The sequence below is a fragment of the Aulostomus chinensis genome, chromosome 14 (assembly GCF_037954235.1).
Source record: "Aulostomus chinensis isolate RoL2024-O1b breed Wild chromosome 14, RoL_Achi_v1.0, whole genome shotgun sequence".
In the NCBI taxonomy this organism is placed as follows: domain Eukaryota; kingdom Metazoa; phylum Chordata; class Actinopteri; order Syngnathiformes; family Aulostomidae; genus Aulostomus; species Aulostomus chinensis.
This window is the reverse complement of record NC_141333.1, coordinates 7,064,438-7,081,075: the sequence shown is the minus strand read 5'-3', so window position 1 is coordinate 7,081,075 and position 16,638 is coordinate 7,064,438. Positions and strand designations below refer to the sequence as shown.

The 16,638-nt window shown below is 41.4% G+C and overlaps 1 protein-coding gene across 11 annotated transcripts in view; it reads left to right on the top strand.

Moving 5' to 3' along the window:
- Positions 1-16,638, top strand: part of sgip1a (SH3GL interacting endocytic adaptor 1a) — a 51,382-nt gene that overhangs the window by 31,398 nt on the left and 3,346 nt on the right. For 4 of the 11 annotated variants that reach the window (XM_086223319.1, XM_086223322.1, XM_086223318.1 and 1 more), the window contains 17 exons: positions 815-826; positions 2,332-2,353; positions 2,456-2,540; positions 3,752-3,837; positions 4,721-4,801; positions 5,343-5,417; positions 5,648-6,430; positions 6,649-6,770; positions 7,042-7,195; positions 8,265-8,324; positions 11,249-11,308; positions 12,242-12,353; positions 13,070-13,225; positions 14,642-14,777; positions 14,878-15,080; positions 15,351-15,415; positions 16,334-16,498. In XM_086223319.1, coding sequence (XP_086079445.1) covers positions 815-826; positions 2,332-2,353; positions 2,456-2,540; positions 3,752-3,837; positions 4,721-4,801; positions 5,343-5,417; positions 5,648-6,430; positions 6,649-6,770; positions 7,042-7,195; positions 8,265-8,324; positions 11,249-11,308; positions 12,242-12,353; positions 13,070-13,225; positions 14,642-14,777; positions 14,878-15,080; positions 15,351-15,415; positions 16,334-16,498 — 2,377 coding nt within the window. The remainder of the gene's footprint in view (positions 1-814; positions 827-2,331; positions 2,354-2,455; positions 2,541-3,751; positions 3,838-4,720; positions 4,802-5,342; positions 5,418-5,647; positions 6,431-6,648; positions 6,771-7,041; positions 7,196-8,264; positions 8,325-11,248; positions 11,309-12,241; positions 12,354-13,069; positions 13,226-14,641; positions 14,778-14,877; positions 15,081-15,350; positions 15,416-16,333; positions 16,499-16,638) is intronic. The other 7 variants (XM_086223323.1, XM_086223328.1, XM_086223320.1 and 4 more) reach the window with 6 other exon arrangements.

The window sequence follows — 16,638 nt, the reverse complement described above, 5'->3', positions numbered from 1 at the left end:
CTTCTAGAATTGTCTTGTTGACTTGTTATTTACTTGCCTACTTACTAATTACTACTTGAAGTCATTAAAAAAAGAGAATGTATAAAGCTCTTGTCACTGATACAAGCTGAAAGGTCACAGTTAGACTCTTCCTGTTGTTCTGTGTACATACAGAGGAAGAAGGGATTGGTTAAGACATACAATCTCATGAACCCATGTCTCCAATGAAATTAATAGTTCAAGCATGTCCCACCCCCTATTGCATCACTGCAATCACTCATGGCTCACTGGACAACTGGAACAAGCATGAGAGGATGGAGAGAGAAGGGGTGGAAGTGAGGTGGACGGGATGCAAGCAGATGGAGTGATCTGAATGGAAATTAAGAGTCAACTCATTAAGAACTCGAAAGCATTTCACTCACAAATTTTGTAGTTTTTAAACACAGAAAGAAGCAAGTTTGCAGGACACGTCCAGACAGCCGTTTCACAGATGATTTTAAAATGTATTCTTATTTATCTGCAGCTCATAGACTGCTACACATCACCAACAGAAGATGTATGCTTACTAACAAACACACAGACCAGTTTTAATCATACAGGACTTACTGAGCAATTTTGTATTCATGCTTATTTTAACTCCCTACCTAGTGCTCGTTGGACTATTTCTCAGAAAGACTTCTTTATTTATGTTGTCATCCTCATCCACATATCTGAGCAGGCAGGCCAAATTCTCTCTCCCTTCTTCTGTCATCTTCGGATTTATATGATGTCTGCAGTACTGATTTGTCACTCTCTGACCAGGTATCTCTTCTCTCTTCCTTTTTGCTGGTCACAGAGACGTAGCCCGGTAAGTGTCCTTTGTTTCTGTCTGGCGGTGTGGTGGTGGGGGGGGCAAGTCTAAATATGTCACATGGCTTCATGTACCCTTTTGCTTCTCACCTTGTCCTTGGGTTTGGTTGAATATGAGAGATGATATGTAGGTGGGTTCAGTGGCTGAAGCGATGGGTCAAAGCATTGAGGTAATTTGATTTGACATAAACAGATCAATGAAGACATGTACAAGCATATCCAAATTTAAAAAAAAAAAAAACTTGCTCAGATTCTCAAGATAACTGTGCGTGTGTAGTTGTTTCTCAGCTTGTGTGGCTTCATGCTTGGTCCCTGTAGTGGAAGAACATTTGCACTTTTGACAGCTGGAACCTTTGATGTCTTGCTTCAGTCACTCCTCATCGTGTCTGCTCATCTGCTTCAGTCTCCTCCCTGCTTTCCCCTCTTTTCTTATCTATCCTCTGCTTGCTCATGGTGAATTCATACATGCACTCATATATACTGGGTGTTTAAGATTACACCTGAAAAGGAAATATTGCACGATTGCTTATGCAATAGCAAATTTCAATCTCTCTTAACTTCATCTCCAAATGTGTCAGCCTTGTATTTCTCTACAACTACACAAGACTCTTAAGTCTTTCAGAAGCACATTCTAAAAAGCCTCCCAAATTCTTCTGTTTAACCCCCAAATGAAAGCTAGCAGAACAGAAGAAACAGTGATACTATGGTTGAATATTTATTCTTTGCTTTCACCATCTGATAATTTGTTCCTGTAATGCCTACTGTTAAAACTATCTGTACCACAATACAGAGAATTCAGCGCCCTGATCAATCCATGCTCTTCCTCATAATAGCTGTGGAAAGTTGGCGAAAAAATGAACGCAGTCATACTCATCACACTCCTCTGTATTTACTAGCTGATTGAGGCTCATTTGCACTGTTAAGGAAATTTCAGTGAGCCCTCCTGTATGTCAGTTTCTACGTATAGGAACATGACTCACTTGGCCTCACTTTGACTTTTATCTTCCCAGAACTATTATGAGGAACAGCATGGTTGTTGCTGAGATAGAACTCTCCCAATCAACATCATTATCATTTTAAGAAGCAGATACAATAAGACTAGGCATAAAAACATATATAAATCACTTAAAGCTTAGGTCATCATTTTGGAAGTGGAAATTAACAACAATACAATTGCTAATGGTACTGTGTTTTTATTTTTTGCTACCCGAGTGTGTAGCAGTGTGTCTATGACAGTCGTTCCTCCTCCTGCGTGGCTTGTAGCTGATCGGAATTTTGCTGGTCTCATCAGATTACATCAACTTGAGGCTGAAGTTCATTCTCTGACCTTCACTAGTACACAGACTTCTGTTTATACATACTTCAATGTTGTACAATCAGAATTATTACAGTAACAGACAGACTAGCGAACAGATTTAATGATGTGTAAGTGATTATCTTTTGCATTCCAAGATCTCTGTGTTTGGGTTTTTTAACTGTCATTTTTATTTTTTCATGTTTTAGGGTTTGAAAAGGAACACCTCCAGTAAGTATCAGTCCTGTTGTGCAGTATGCCTGGCTCACTTCCACAATCGTGGGGAAGTGATCCAGGAGTCAAGTGGGTTAAGCATTTAATGTGTGGTTGCAGGCGAAGAGATTGCCAGACCAAGACGTGTTGTTCCTACTGTACCAACTGTAGCCCCCACACCAATTCCAGCACCACAACCCCCAAGGTAGGTACTCCTCTGTTCTTTAACAAGACTGAGGCCAAGCCACTGCCATGGAATTTTTCAAATTGGGGAACTCTGCAGAACTACATGGCTTACACAGGGAAATTTCTGATATTATCATTCCAGTAAATCAGCAGTGTCACATCTGTTCCTATCTGAATATAAGTTTCACCACTTTCCACCTTTTTTCCCCCCGTATTCTTACTTAAATTCCAGTAGCATCCAATTATAGGTCTCTTTTTTCATAGTTGAGTCCTTTCATAGGTGACTCAAGTCGAGTTTGTATGCTTTGCAAAAGAAACAACATTGCAATGCAAGCAACGACAACGCTTACGTTCGACTCTGCGACATCCATGTCGTCGTTTGTTTACCTATCAGTGTTCCGGCACACGTTTATCTGACATGATGACATTGTCAGCGCGGTGACGTACGAGAGATAAAAACATAGACATGCAGCCCTCACAGCGGGAGTTCAGACTTCTGGAAGCTTGAATGCGCCCTAATGCCGAGCAAATGCGGGTCCAAAAACCCACGTTGACACGCGTTTTTCAGTGTGAAAAGGGTACTAAAAGCAGTGAGAGGAATCCATATCATAGCATTGTGTATCCAGCAGATAATTGATGAACAATATACATGTTTCTTTTTCCACCTTTACCAACTCTAAAAAGCTAATATAATATTTGAGAAGAAACAAGGAATTTGTTTGGCAGACTTTGGTGAATTCACTGAATCTGCAGAGCTGTGACAGTGTTTACCTAAAATCACAATGATGCTCTGCATGCAGTGAGAACTTAATCATACTCTATATTCTTGTATTCATTCTTTAGATATTTCTTATTGTTCTTTGTCTGTTATCTGTTGTTTTCATTTTCATTCCATTTGATTGGCTTTTTATACTTTGTGGAATGATAGTTGCCATCGGTTCGACTGCCACAGTCTGGTTTGGCAGCTGGAAATGACTGATTAAATATTTAGTAATCTTGACATCCTAAATTTGAATTCATGTTGTGTCAGTTAACTACCCCAGCCCCTGCACTCATCTTGCAGCTGAAATTTAATAGTTGCCTCATTTTACAAACTCCTCTTCAATGTATGTATACACTGTGGCTGCAGTACAGTAATTTACATTAGATTTTTGTGTCCGTGTATAGAGGTTGTATTCAGACAATGTAACTTTCCTAAAATGACTGACTGTAACAACTTCCTTCCTGCAGCAGTCAACAAACACCAGTCCCTGAGGACACCACAGCCTTATTTGGGCCTCCTTTGGAAACAGCCTTTGGAGAACAGAAAACAGAAGGTGACTTTTTTCCTCTGTATCTTTGTCATGATGTAGTTTTGTGTGTGTGTGTGTGTGTGTGTGTGTGTGTGTGTCTATGGATGTATTGATTCTTAGAATATGTTTATGTTGACAGTGAGCAGTATTTTTTTCATCTAGATGTCTTTGTAGTATATTGAAACAAACTGTCTGAACACACTTACAGTTGCTCTAAGGCTGCCAGCCAAGTCCTGCTCAGCTGTCATAGTACATATCCTCTCTCTCTCTCTCTCTCTCTTTCTCTCCCTCTCTCTCTCCTCTATCTCACTCACCTATTTTTCAACATCAATGCACTTCCCTTAGGCTCACTTTGCAAATGTGAAATCACACTATCTGTCTTTACCAAGGTCAAAGTTGAAACTGGCTCTCTGGGGTCATGTTCATGTGCACAGTGCAGCTTGTTAGTATGCATACCCTGTTGTCACCCTCTTATCCAATCCTGAAGGATTTAGTGATGCAGACTCTTAGCTGTTATGTAACTTCCATGTCAGGCGCAGCTATCGTCAACACACACCACCTATCATTTTTATGTGTCCCTACAGGAAAATATATTAGTGTTATAAATGACGTGTTGCACTTTCTTGTTTGTTCCTTGATACATTAGTTTTAACAGGATATACAGAAGCAGCATAGCAAAAAAATGTATGCAGTTTTGTATCAGGTCCCTCTCCCTAAAACAGAATAGTCTAATAAACATCACTGCATTCAATATATTGTTATTGCAGGTGTAATTGTAATTTTCTGTTTAACACAGACATTTCTTATAGGTGTTTTTGGTATTTTGTCTTTTTGAGGGTCAAATTGCCAAGTGTTATGTTGTTTTTGTTGGCCCTGATATGGCCTGTTCTGTCCCTCCTGAACCTAGTGGTTCTGACTGAGTCCGATGTGTGGGGGGCTCCTCTGTCAGAGGCTGAATCCTCCCTGACAAGATCCTTCCCCACAGGAAGTAAGTTTTCTAATTCCCTTTAAATGTGCCACACCTCTCCCTGGAATGAGTGCACGGACCCATCAGCTCATTTCATGAACCCCCTCATCATCCGACTAACCATCAGACCTGCAGACTGTGTGGCGATGACACTGTCCAGCTGTATTCTTTTTCATTTCATAAGACATTCACAACGAAATGACTGAGTGTTGGTTGTAATTTGTTACAGCCACTCACATGGCGGAGGTTCAATCCTTGTTACCTCCCTCTTGCTTTTAGCATGGTGGTGACTGAATGTGCTTTATTGCATGGATATTTTTGGCACGTGGCATCATTTATGGATCAAAGCTTTCAAGAATTAACATTTTCATGGACCAATGTAAAAGACACCTTCCCTTTTAAGTCAGCTTTGTATGCAGTCCATCATAGTGTTCAACAACTTTAATTACAATTTACACCTTACAAACACTGACGAATGAACAATCACTGATGTTGATTGACATTGATTTCCAGGAGTCTCTCAAGACGGTATGTGACTATTCATTGTTTCACTGATCTGCAGCTCCACCTCCTCTTCCACCCAAGAATGTCCCAACATCACCCCTGGCACCTGGCCCTCCCTCTGCAGATGATGCTGGTGAGAATTTTCCTCATCTTTTTGTCCCTCTGGTTATATCATGCCATTTCTTCAGCATGAAAAAAAGTTTACTTTTGATCTCATCAATTCTCTTGATCTCACTGGTGTTCTATCTCTTATTTTCTCCATCAGTCATTTTCTGCAATTGTCTGTGAGGTTTTATCCGTGTGAACTTGGTTATCCCTTCTTCAAATGCAGCTTTTAATTTATCATTGCTGTTATTGTTTCAGATTTGTCAACAGAAAAAGACGGTTCCCCCACGAAGCCCTCAATATCAGATTTGGATAACATCTTTGGACCAGAACAGGCTTCCCCTGCCAAAGAGGAGACAAGTGACACATGGGTCTGCTTCAGTGAAGAATCCCCTGACCGGCCGCCCCTACCAAATGAACCTGCACCTCCACTTCCTTCCTCCCCACCTCCTCCAGAGGAACCAGCACCTCCATTACCAACCTCTCCACCTCCACCTGAATCTTCTGCCCTACTTTTACTATCGTCACCATCTTCAGAAGACCCAGCATCAGTTCTCCCCATCTCTCCTCCCTCAAAAGTAGTCCCGAGTCCCCCTCTACCAAGTTCCCCACCTCCCACAGAGAAGCCTGCTGCACCTCTTAACCGCTCAGGTCCCCCCACACCTGAGGACCGAAATTCCTTCCCTTTCACCACTTCATCACCACCTGTACCAAAGGAGCTTGCATCGCCTCCCACTTCTACTCGCCCACCTCTGGAGTCACCCACCAGCATCCCAACAGCTCCTGCTCAAAAAGCAAGCTCACCTCTTGCTGAGGGACCCACAACCAGTTCCATCGCACCAACCCTTGTGTTGTCTCAAGAGGAGCAGCCCAAAAATACAGATGTCACCCAACCCAAAGAGGATGAAGGTGAAACTGTCACCTCACCCAGAGATGCTAGCCAAGGGAGCCAAACTACACCTCCCCCACCACCTCCCCCTACTTACCGGGCAGTGGTCTCCTCTCCAGGTCCAACATCAGGAACTGGTGGTACAAATAGTGGTGAGTTGTCCTTACTGTAAATGGGAAATGTTATCCTTCCTAAGTTCAGAATACCGATGAATTACTTTCTTCAGTCTGAATCTGTGCTCAGATAGGCTGCAGTGTCATGACTGCTTCGGTGATGATGTCCTACCCAGAAGAAGTCCTACTGCACATTTGCATTTTCAGTAAAATTATGATTGAGCTCCTGTATGTTTCTGCTCTTTTCTTTACTGCAGGCACCTCCTCTCCAGTACGACCTGCTACTCCCTCGTCGGTCAACCCCACTCCACCACCACCTCCGCCCCGTCCCCCTTCACGGCCCAAACTTCCTCCAGGAAAACCCAGTGTAGGAGATGCAGTAAGTTTCACAGTTTATCATATTTTCCCCCCTAAACAATATACTTGTGATATTTGGGGAATTTTGGAGATTGTGCAGCTTGCTTAGTGTGAAATTGGCTTTGGGAAAGGTTTTACTGGGACAGCAGAGGACTTTATAAGAAAAGCTTAACTTCATCACATAAGAGAGTTTTTGACAGTTTGGGCAGCGGTAGCGTACCAAAAAAGCCTGTTAAAACCCTTTCATCTCTATTACCTTTCTTAGTGTCTTATTGTCCTTTTTACCATTTCAGAACCGACCATTTAGCCCACCAATCCACTCAGCCAGTCCCCCGCCCATTGCTCCGTTGGCGCGGGCAGAGAGCACGTCCTCCATTTCCTCCACCAACTCTCTGAGTGCCGCCACCACCCCCACCGTCAATAAAGAGCTCTCCCTGTCTGTGTCAGGTGTGTGCACAATTATCCGTCCCTGAGCTGTGCAGACTGTTGTCTGTCAGATGATTTAACGTCTCGCATGACTGCAAAACGTGTCTCATATTAAAAGTAGATTTTATGCACTGGCCTTGTCCTCCCTATGCAGAGAGAGTCTGTGAGGAATGAGTCATGCATTCATCAATTCTTTTTATCATTTTCATGTTTTTTTCTGGAAATGTGACAGTTTCCTGGCATTAATGCTCCACTGTGTGATGAATACTGGGCCTCAGGCATATCCATAGTTACCATACTGCTGCAATTTCCAATTACAATACACCATTGAAAAACATAAGAATGTAATTTTTATAATTATCTCCCTGGTAAATATATATATTTGAAGCATAATTTTACCAAAGGCATAAAGCACAATTGCGTATGATTTTATCTTGGGCTCTAGTCATTTAGAATAAGAAATAATCAAAAAGGTATTTTTGATGAAATGATTTATGGAAATGCATATAAATATCATCTTTGATTTAGGTTTATATGGACAAACTGATATTCGTATACTTACCTGCACTCAGGGAATGAGTGGGAGGTGAAAATGTGAAGTCGGGCTAGGATTTTAAAGTGCGTAAATTCTTGACAAACCTTGTAATAAATGATTTGGGTTTTAATTCAGTAATAAATTGCACAACCCTTCATACTATATCATATAACGTCAGGGCAATCATTGCTAAAGGGCCCTGTAGAACAGCCATCTGAGCAGACAATAAATTTCAGGAGTCATAATGGATGAGTCATAATGGATTTTAGAGATGAGCTCTAGTGGCAGCAACAGTTATATGAAAACACAAACACTGTCCTGATGTTTCTTTTTTAAATAAGCTCAAATGTTAAGTAAATAACCTCACTCGATCCAGACTGTGTTTTCATCGTCAGTTCATCTGTTTGTGTCCGAAAAGGATTTCTTTTTTTCTTTTTTTTCTTCCCCAATATCACATTTGTTTGTTGGTGGATTCATTTTGAATATTCATTGGTTTAATTTACTTTCTTTTTTTGCCGTCTCTTTTGTCTCTTTATTTGTCCCCTGGCTTGTCAGAAGATGACGCTTATGTAGACAAACTGCCTACCTTTGAGAGACACTTTGATTCATTTGCAGGTATAGTACAGATCCCTTCAGAGAGGAGGGGGTTGGGAAAGCGCTCCTCTCTGGGTTTTCAAACGGTTCAATGCTCTTTACAAATGGTGTTCTTGACATGACAGGATAAAGGCCATCATCGAGTGTTTTCTTTCCTCTGTGAATGTCGGTCAAAGAAGTGTAGGTACTGGGGCAGTGACAGACAATGTTTTTGGCACTTTTTCCCCACATTTTCACACAACCTCTGTTTTTTTTCCCTACATTAAAATGTATGATACATAAAAAGATACTGTCAGTGTCCTAATACCTATATATTTGACTGGTCTTCTTCACAATCATAGAGGCACACCACCCGAAGCATTTTTTCAGTGAAATCGTGATTTGTCTTCTTTGTTTTGCTGTTGCCAACTCATACCTTCCCACACGTCCTTTGTTTTTAACAGATGTGATAGCCCTCCCCATCTTCCTCAGTCTTTCTGTCTTGATCTTTCATTTCTACACTATCTGCTGATATTACGCACTCATTTCCTTTCACTTTGTTTCACTCTCTTGTATCTCTTACCCACACATACAGTCTGCCATGAAATGAAAGCTGTAGTGACCAAAAGTCACATCTTGGCATTCCATTTTGCTTTTTCCAAAAAGTGTATGCGCCTTTCACTTTGTCCATCTGTCTGTTCCTGAGACTTTTCTCTCTGTTTTATGACTGTGCACTCGTGGCTCTCTTGCCATGTCACCATGGCAACCTCCTGTCTCTTCTCTTGGTGACACATGTTTTGTGTGTATTGAGTGCAGTGCAGCCACTCCCAGATACCTTTACTCTGCACCACAAGTCTGTTGGAGTGTTTGTTTGCTGTGTCCACTAAGCATTTCTGAAGAGCTCCTTATCGTTGGACCCTTGAGATCCATATTGTCCGTTTTACTCTGAAGCATACACTCATGCATACTGTCAGATCAGCGCTACTTACAGAGCCGTTTGAAGTGTGGCATGAGAATTAGCAGGCAGCAGCTGTTTGGTATTCATGCCATCCTCTCCCCACTGCTGGAGTAGCATGACACAGACTCAAGTTCAACCAATCTCCACTGGCCTTAAAACCTCCATCTACTCCTACACTTCACCCCTGTCAGTCACACGCTCTCCTGCCATACAAAAATATGACCCAAAACCCCACCCTCACCATCTGAACACCTGCCCCTTTGTTCTCTTCATGAAGCACTGCACGGCTCTCATCATTCCATCAATCCACTCCGTCATTCAACACACCTTCACTGGCAGGCTCACACTTTCCACATCATGACAACAGCATGAACTTCAAGTAGCCTTACTGCCTCTTGTCATGAAGATTTCTGAAGCTTTAATCACCAAATGTCAAACAAACAATGACTTGAGTTGCATGCACATATTTGACATAGCATGTCAAGTCATGTTGTTGCTGCAGGTACGCATTCCTTGGCAATACTTGTAGTAGTCCTGCTGGAACTGTCTGCCTGTCTCCCCAGTGTTCCTAGACAGCAACAAACAAGTATGACCTTTGCAGTATCAGTTATTGGTTGTTCACTGGTCAATTTAGCAAGCGCTCAATCCCCATTCCCTCAAGTTCAGGATCTACAGTCTCACCTAGTGGATTTAGTTGAGAAGCAGACAGGAAGCTGATTTAGAGAAAGAAAAGGGCAGATAACGAGACAGGTCCCCCGCCAGAATCAACCTGGGGACATTGCTGCCATAATGTTATGCAGCTCTCAGTACACAGAGTTCCAGTTGTCCATTTTTTAAAGCTGACACCAACTAGGAAACTGTACTTGTAAAACCCTTGAATGTGTGTAAAAGTGGTAAAGTTAGTATGTCAAGATCCTTGTCCACAAACACCTCATCTCACAGGTAGGAATTGAAATGAATCCATTCAATAGCTATGTTTTAGTCTCTGTATATTGATTCAGGACTTTAAAAAATGATTCAAAATGCTTTTTTAAAAAAAGGATCATTGTACATAATGTTTTTTATTTTATTTTACCTGATATAAAGTTTCTCATTTGTAGTGACAGCCCAGCCATGTGCCAGAAGACACTTGAAATAAAAAAAGAACAAAAGAAGAATGGTCAAAAGGAAGTAAACAATTATAATTAAACCATTTACAATTATAAATTGAGCGAATGTGTAATATTCACAAATGTAACTAAAAACATCCACAATTAGGCCCTTAAATGACTGAAATAAAAACCAGTGTTTAGGTACAAGGCAGGCAGCTTCCATCTGTTTCATAATTGTAAAAGTGGAGGCCTGGAGGAAAATGTGAATTCAGCAAGGCAAATGCTTTAATGTTTATATTATTATAAATATTTAAGTGCAGTGAATAAGATGTGCAGTATGCAGTATGATAAACCTGCCAACAACCAGATAAAATTTCCTTAATCCTGCTATATAGACACAATGGGCTAAATTCACCCACTGAGGCCCCAGCTAATAGAAAAATTACCATTTTCTTTTATTTTATGAAGAAAACTTGCTGATGCCCCTGAAAATCATGTACAGCTGTCTCTTCTGGCCATTCCTCACAGTTTCAGCATCGTTTTTCTATATTGCACATCTACTGATTGCACACAACAGAGCCCTAGTCTTCCTGACTCCAGCCTTTCTCACTCATGCAAGCACCCACAATGACCATCCTGTCAATCCCATGTTGTCCCATGTCCTGTCCTGACGGTGTTGGGGCTTGCCGGGGCCCTTCTTTCCTCTTCATACCCGGCCTCCACCTGTACGTTTCACCTCACTGTGACGTGATAGACCTGCCATGTAAGACTCACGCTACTGTCCTTCTCTCCTTCCCCTCTCACCCTTCCTTTCCTCTCACCCACACCCCTCAACTCCTTCCTTTCATCCCTCCTCCTCCCCCCAACCCCACCTCCTGTCCCCCCTCCTCCTCCTCCCTCAACTTGACCCCACACAGAGAATGACCAGCCATCCCTTGTATGGTTTGACAGAGGGAAGTTTTATTTAACCTTTGAAGGTAAGTTTTACACAAGGTTAACTGTAGTGTGCCCACACACTCTGTAAGGCTCATTTGTGCAAGCTTGGTCCCTGCCCTGTGCCCTCCTCCTTCCTCCCTCCCCGTCTATTCTTCCTCCTTTTGCAACCCTTCATCACTCTAACCGACACCTGCTAACACTTGGCTGAGCCCCCTCATATGCAATGGTCATATATCTCAAGTCCTCCTCCACCTTCTTTACGTGACATTGTTCATTCTCATTTCATCTGTGCTGACTGACTGCCTTTCATTCCCTGAAGAATCATCGTCAGTCATGTATTTCACGAATGTCTTTAGTGTCGTCATTTTCTCCTTTTGGTCTTTTGGTTTTTGGTCTGATCTTTTGGCTCTGTGAACTTCTTCGATCCTGTCTGAATAATTCAGCTTTAACAGCATGTATGAAATAAGCTTGCACATCTCTCTCAGTCTCTGTGTCTGCCTCTTGTTTCATCCACTCTTGCTTATTCAGTTAGTGTCTATATGTAACAGTAATGCACAACCCTATAGTACCACCGTCAAAGAACAGAGAGAAAGGGACACCCTCCTCACTTGTACTCACATTTCTTTCCTACCATCTTACTAACACAAATGTCTGTGGGCAGTTCAAATAGTTTTGCTATCATTTCAGTAGTTTACACAGCATGTTTTGTTCCTCATATCATCATCATACTATTAGTCCTGATTTGGGAGTTTGAATCTGAGCTTGTGTATTTTTGATTGATGGAAAACTCAGTATAGTGTTGTGACGGTGAACACATATTATTTTGTTTTTTCAAACTTTGGCTGTACCTAGATCTGCAACAGTTCAACTGAAATGACTATAATTTATGGGAATTACCTGAAAGAATGCGTGTTTTGATCTCTCAGTCCTGTTTGATACATACTTGTATGTCCTCATTTGTGTGTTTCCTCCAGGCTGTTCCAGGGGGCCAAGTCCTCTCACCATGGGGGCTCAGGACACGCTTCCTGTGGCGGCTGCATTCACAGAGACAGTCAATGCCTTCTTTAAAGGGGCTGACCCCAGCAAGTAGGTCAACCAACTGCTTTATGCCTTCTAACAAGTCCTTTCATCGTTGGCTTTCCCTGACCATGAACATGCTTTGTTTTTCTGATGTGGATTCGGTTAAATTTTGAGCGTTGAAGAAAGATATTGTTGCACTGGGTGAAATACACCTGCTGTGGTTGTGTCAAGTAGCTTCATGTAAAGCAGCCATCGAACAGCATTCTCAGTCAAGTCGGTCTGTGGGGAATAGGTTTGTTGTCAATCATTTTCAAGGCCAGAGAAGCAGATAGATACACTTCTCTCCTCTTTGCATGCATTATGGAGTGCAGAACCCCCTGGATGGCTGGCTGCTAGTTAGCTTAGCTTCAATGAATTCTAGCAGTGTGATAGTGATAACAAAATTGCTGTGTTTCTTTAATCGTGATCCTGCTTTGATGCAGGGTAAGTTGATGAGAGAAATTTGCCATTGGGTTTGAATTATTGATATAGGGAAAGCATTCTTACACAACTTTTGACAACGCCAGCTCACCTTGATATTGTCATTACAGTTACCATGGCGATGAATACATAAAAGTGAATATAAGGGCATGCAGGTTAATAAGGAAAATGCAGAAAATGGAAAAGAAAATTTAAAGCTGCATCATTGCAAAGGTTTTTTTTTATATACAACAAAGAACACAACATGTTTTGTATTCTCTCTCGCTCCTCCTCCTCTAACCCTCTCCTCGTCTTTCCCACAGGTGTGTTGTGAAGATTATAGGTGAGATGGTTTTGTCGTTTCCGGCGGGAATCACACGGCACTTTGCCAATAACCCGTCCCCCGCCGTGCTAACCTTCAGCATAACCAACTACAGTCGACTGGAGCATGTGCTGCCTAACCCCCAGCTCCTCTGCTGGTAATGACACAGCTGTGAACTCACCACCTCGCTCTCAGACAAAATAATATATCGTACAGAGTTTTTCACTGGAGGCGCTACCTCCCTGCAGAAGTCAGAAGGTACAAAGTGAGAGTCTGAACGCTTTATTGTCTAGGTGGCAAGTTCCCCATGAGTGTAAGACTGTGGGTCTTATCATGTATGTAAACATCCTTTAAACCTAATCCAATCTTACTGCGCACCACAATTTGTATTAATGATATTAATTTTGCTTAAAGAGCATGAGAGAATAGTAACAAAAAGAGTGTGACTCATTCAAATGACTTCATCATCAAGATGTTTCTAAGACTATATGTAATTGTTACATTTGTACATGTTAACATGCAGGTAATTTATCATTATCTATCTACTATGGTGACAACGGAGCAAACCAGTTTCATAAAATGCGATTCACACACATAGAAACCTCCATGCTCTCTATTACAAAATTGCATGAAATTTGTATATTATAACTTTAGCTTATTGATGTACGTGTTTTTGAATCACAAGTTTCATTCTTCGATGGTGAGTAGTGATGAGTAAATGTCAGTGAGATCATTTCAGACACTAATTCCATTCTAATCTTGAGCCACCATGAGGTCATCTGAGTGGTTTGTTCATCATTCATCTGAGTCATATTTGCAAACAAAACAAAACTGTAAAAATAAATAGAATACTCATCACTCATTTGTGACCCATGAAAACTAACCGAGATCACAACTCATTGTGGCACTCAAAGAATATTTGTTATTTTGGAAGATAAGTCAATATTCAGCAGCCAACTCTATATCGCGACAGCCCCTCCATATTGGGGGGGTCTTGAAAAGCATTGTGAATTTTTTTTGTCCAAATCAGAAGATGGAACGGCCTTTTTGTTTAGCCACTTGGTACTGGCCTTGGAGGCAACGGGTCCAGAGCATTCTGGCAGTGTTAGACAGGGAATGTCACAGCCCATTTCCCCATGTAGGATTTTTTTTTTCTTTTACTGTATAGACAGCCCAGTTTTATTAATTTAAAGATGGTCTTTACAGTGGTGAAATAAAGCTTTACATTAATTTATTAAATTATTTCATCATTCATTAGAGTAAAAAGGATCTGATATTTCTATTCACTCTGACAGGGTGAGTTTCATGATAAAAACCAGAACAAAAAAGTTTAGTCCTAAACTTTAGGTAGCTCTTCTAAGATTAGTATTAATCATGACTTAGTGTGGCTGTGTACAAATTGAAATGCTGACTGCCGTCACTCAAGGCTGTTGTCATTCTTCTGGCTGAACATTTTCTGAAAGCTGAGTTGCTGGGTCCTGCAGGAGAGCAAGTTAGTGAAGTTTGTAAAATCCCAGTAACCATATGAAGTCGTTATTGTTTGAAGATTTCCTTCTGTGTGCTTCCCTGCCAGTGACACCACTACGCAGGCCAAGGCTGATGCCAAGGACTTCTGGGTGAACATGCCAAACCTGATATCTCATTTAAAGAAGGTGGCAGAACAGAAGCCGCAGGCAACATACTATAATGTGGACATGTTAAAGTATCAGGTGAGCTCTGACCAGACAAGCTCAGCAGAGAGAAAACAACTCCCACAACAAGCATATTACAGAATTTACGGTAATGACGTGTGTGTGTGTGTGTGTACAGGTATCGGTGCAGGGCCATCAGTCTACTCCTCTGAACCTGGCTGTGAGCTGGAGGTGCGAGCCCACCAGCACGGACCTGAGGATAGACTACAAATACAACGGAGAGGCCATGTCCACGGCGATGGCTCTTAACAATGTCCAGTTTCTCGTCCCCATCGATGGAGGTGTTTCAAAGCTGCAGGCTGTGTTACCTCCCGCTGCATGGTAGAGTCCTCACTTTGTAATGGGTTAGAACACAAAGACGGGATAGAAAAGATCAAAATGATACCACTGGGAGACTTCTTACGCTGTGGAATTGTCTCACCAGCATTATATCAATGATATCAAAGTGCTCACTTTTGGGTGTTTGTATTTAGTTGATCTTGTTGGCTTCAGCAGCTTTATAAAGGAAACTTCATAAAAAAAAAAAAAAGAATATGGGAAAGACCTTACTTTTCTGCTTCACTCTGTTCTATTCTCATATAATCCTGACAGGAATGCAGAGCAGCAAAGAATCCTGTGGAAGATTCCAGACATCTCAAAGAAATCTGAAAACGGAGGTATGTGCAGCAGCAAGTTTTCCTGAACGACTTTCTTGATCAAGGAGTCCTGATTTTACTTAAATATCGTTTAAAATAATGCATGATAATAAGTCTTTTTAATTTCATTTTTAAATGTGTACATGAAGACACACTTTCCTCCGAGAATAACAACATAGCCCAGTAAAATATGTTCCAAGTTGAACATGCAACCACATGTTTAGGCAGCGAGTGGAAATGAACTCTTAAGATAAGAAGACTACACTCAGTTTTTACAGCTTTCAGATCTGAACTAGAATCTGCACCGGGAGGCATGAATGCAGCGGAGCCTGTTTTGGGAAACCCAAAAAAAAAAGAAAAAAAGATACCTCTGTCCTCACTCAGAGAAAAGAACAGCGTCTTGGTTCAGTTGTTTTAGGTGACCTAACCAGTGCCCCCTGCTGTCTGATGATGGTGGTACATCTATAGTGCTTCAGCTCTCATCCCATAATGTGACTGTTGAGTGAAACATCTCGCTGCTCCGTGGTTGTGTGGGTTGGAAACATATTCTCCCGGGATGCATTATATTGTAAGACTGACATGTTACATCAATTTATTAAGAATAGTTTCAGTATTTATGAATACCACTTGAAAAGATATTGGTGAGCTTACCAACTGTCATTCAGTGGAATTAGGTTATATGTGTTCTTTTTAGAAAATGTCATTAGGCTTAAAAATATGATTTGTTTATTTCTGCCTCTTTTGGATGGTAAAGATTTTTATCTTTTCTATGTTCACTTGGGGAAAATAAGGTGACCGTCTTATGATGAGTAATTTTCTTTTAAGAACATCATAAATTAGATAGTTGATCAACACACGCCAAACATTTAGACACTGAACACGCGTCTGCTCCCACAATGGAAGCTATCAGCACTTCCCTCATACAAACTCCTCCCTCAGGTGTGGGATCCTTGTTAGCACGCTTCCAGCTAACAGAGGGCCCCAGCAAACCAGCTCCACTGGCAGTGCAGTTCACCAGCGAGGGCAGCACCCTGTCAGGCTGTGACATTGAACTGGCGGGGCCAGGATACCGCTTCTCGCTCGTCAAGAAGAGGTTTGCTGCAGGTGAGTTCAGCAATGTCAGCAGCATTATTATCTATACTTAATAAAAATGTAAAATAAACTTGAAAATTAAATACATTTTAACCAAGGGTTGGATGAGCAGTGTGACTTTAAAAAGTAGTTTTTCTAATTCTTACAATTAG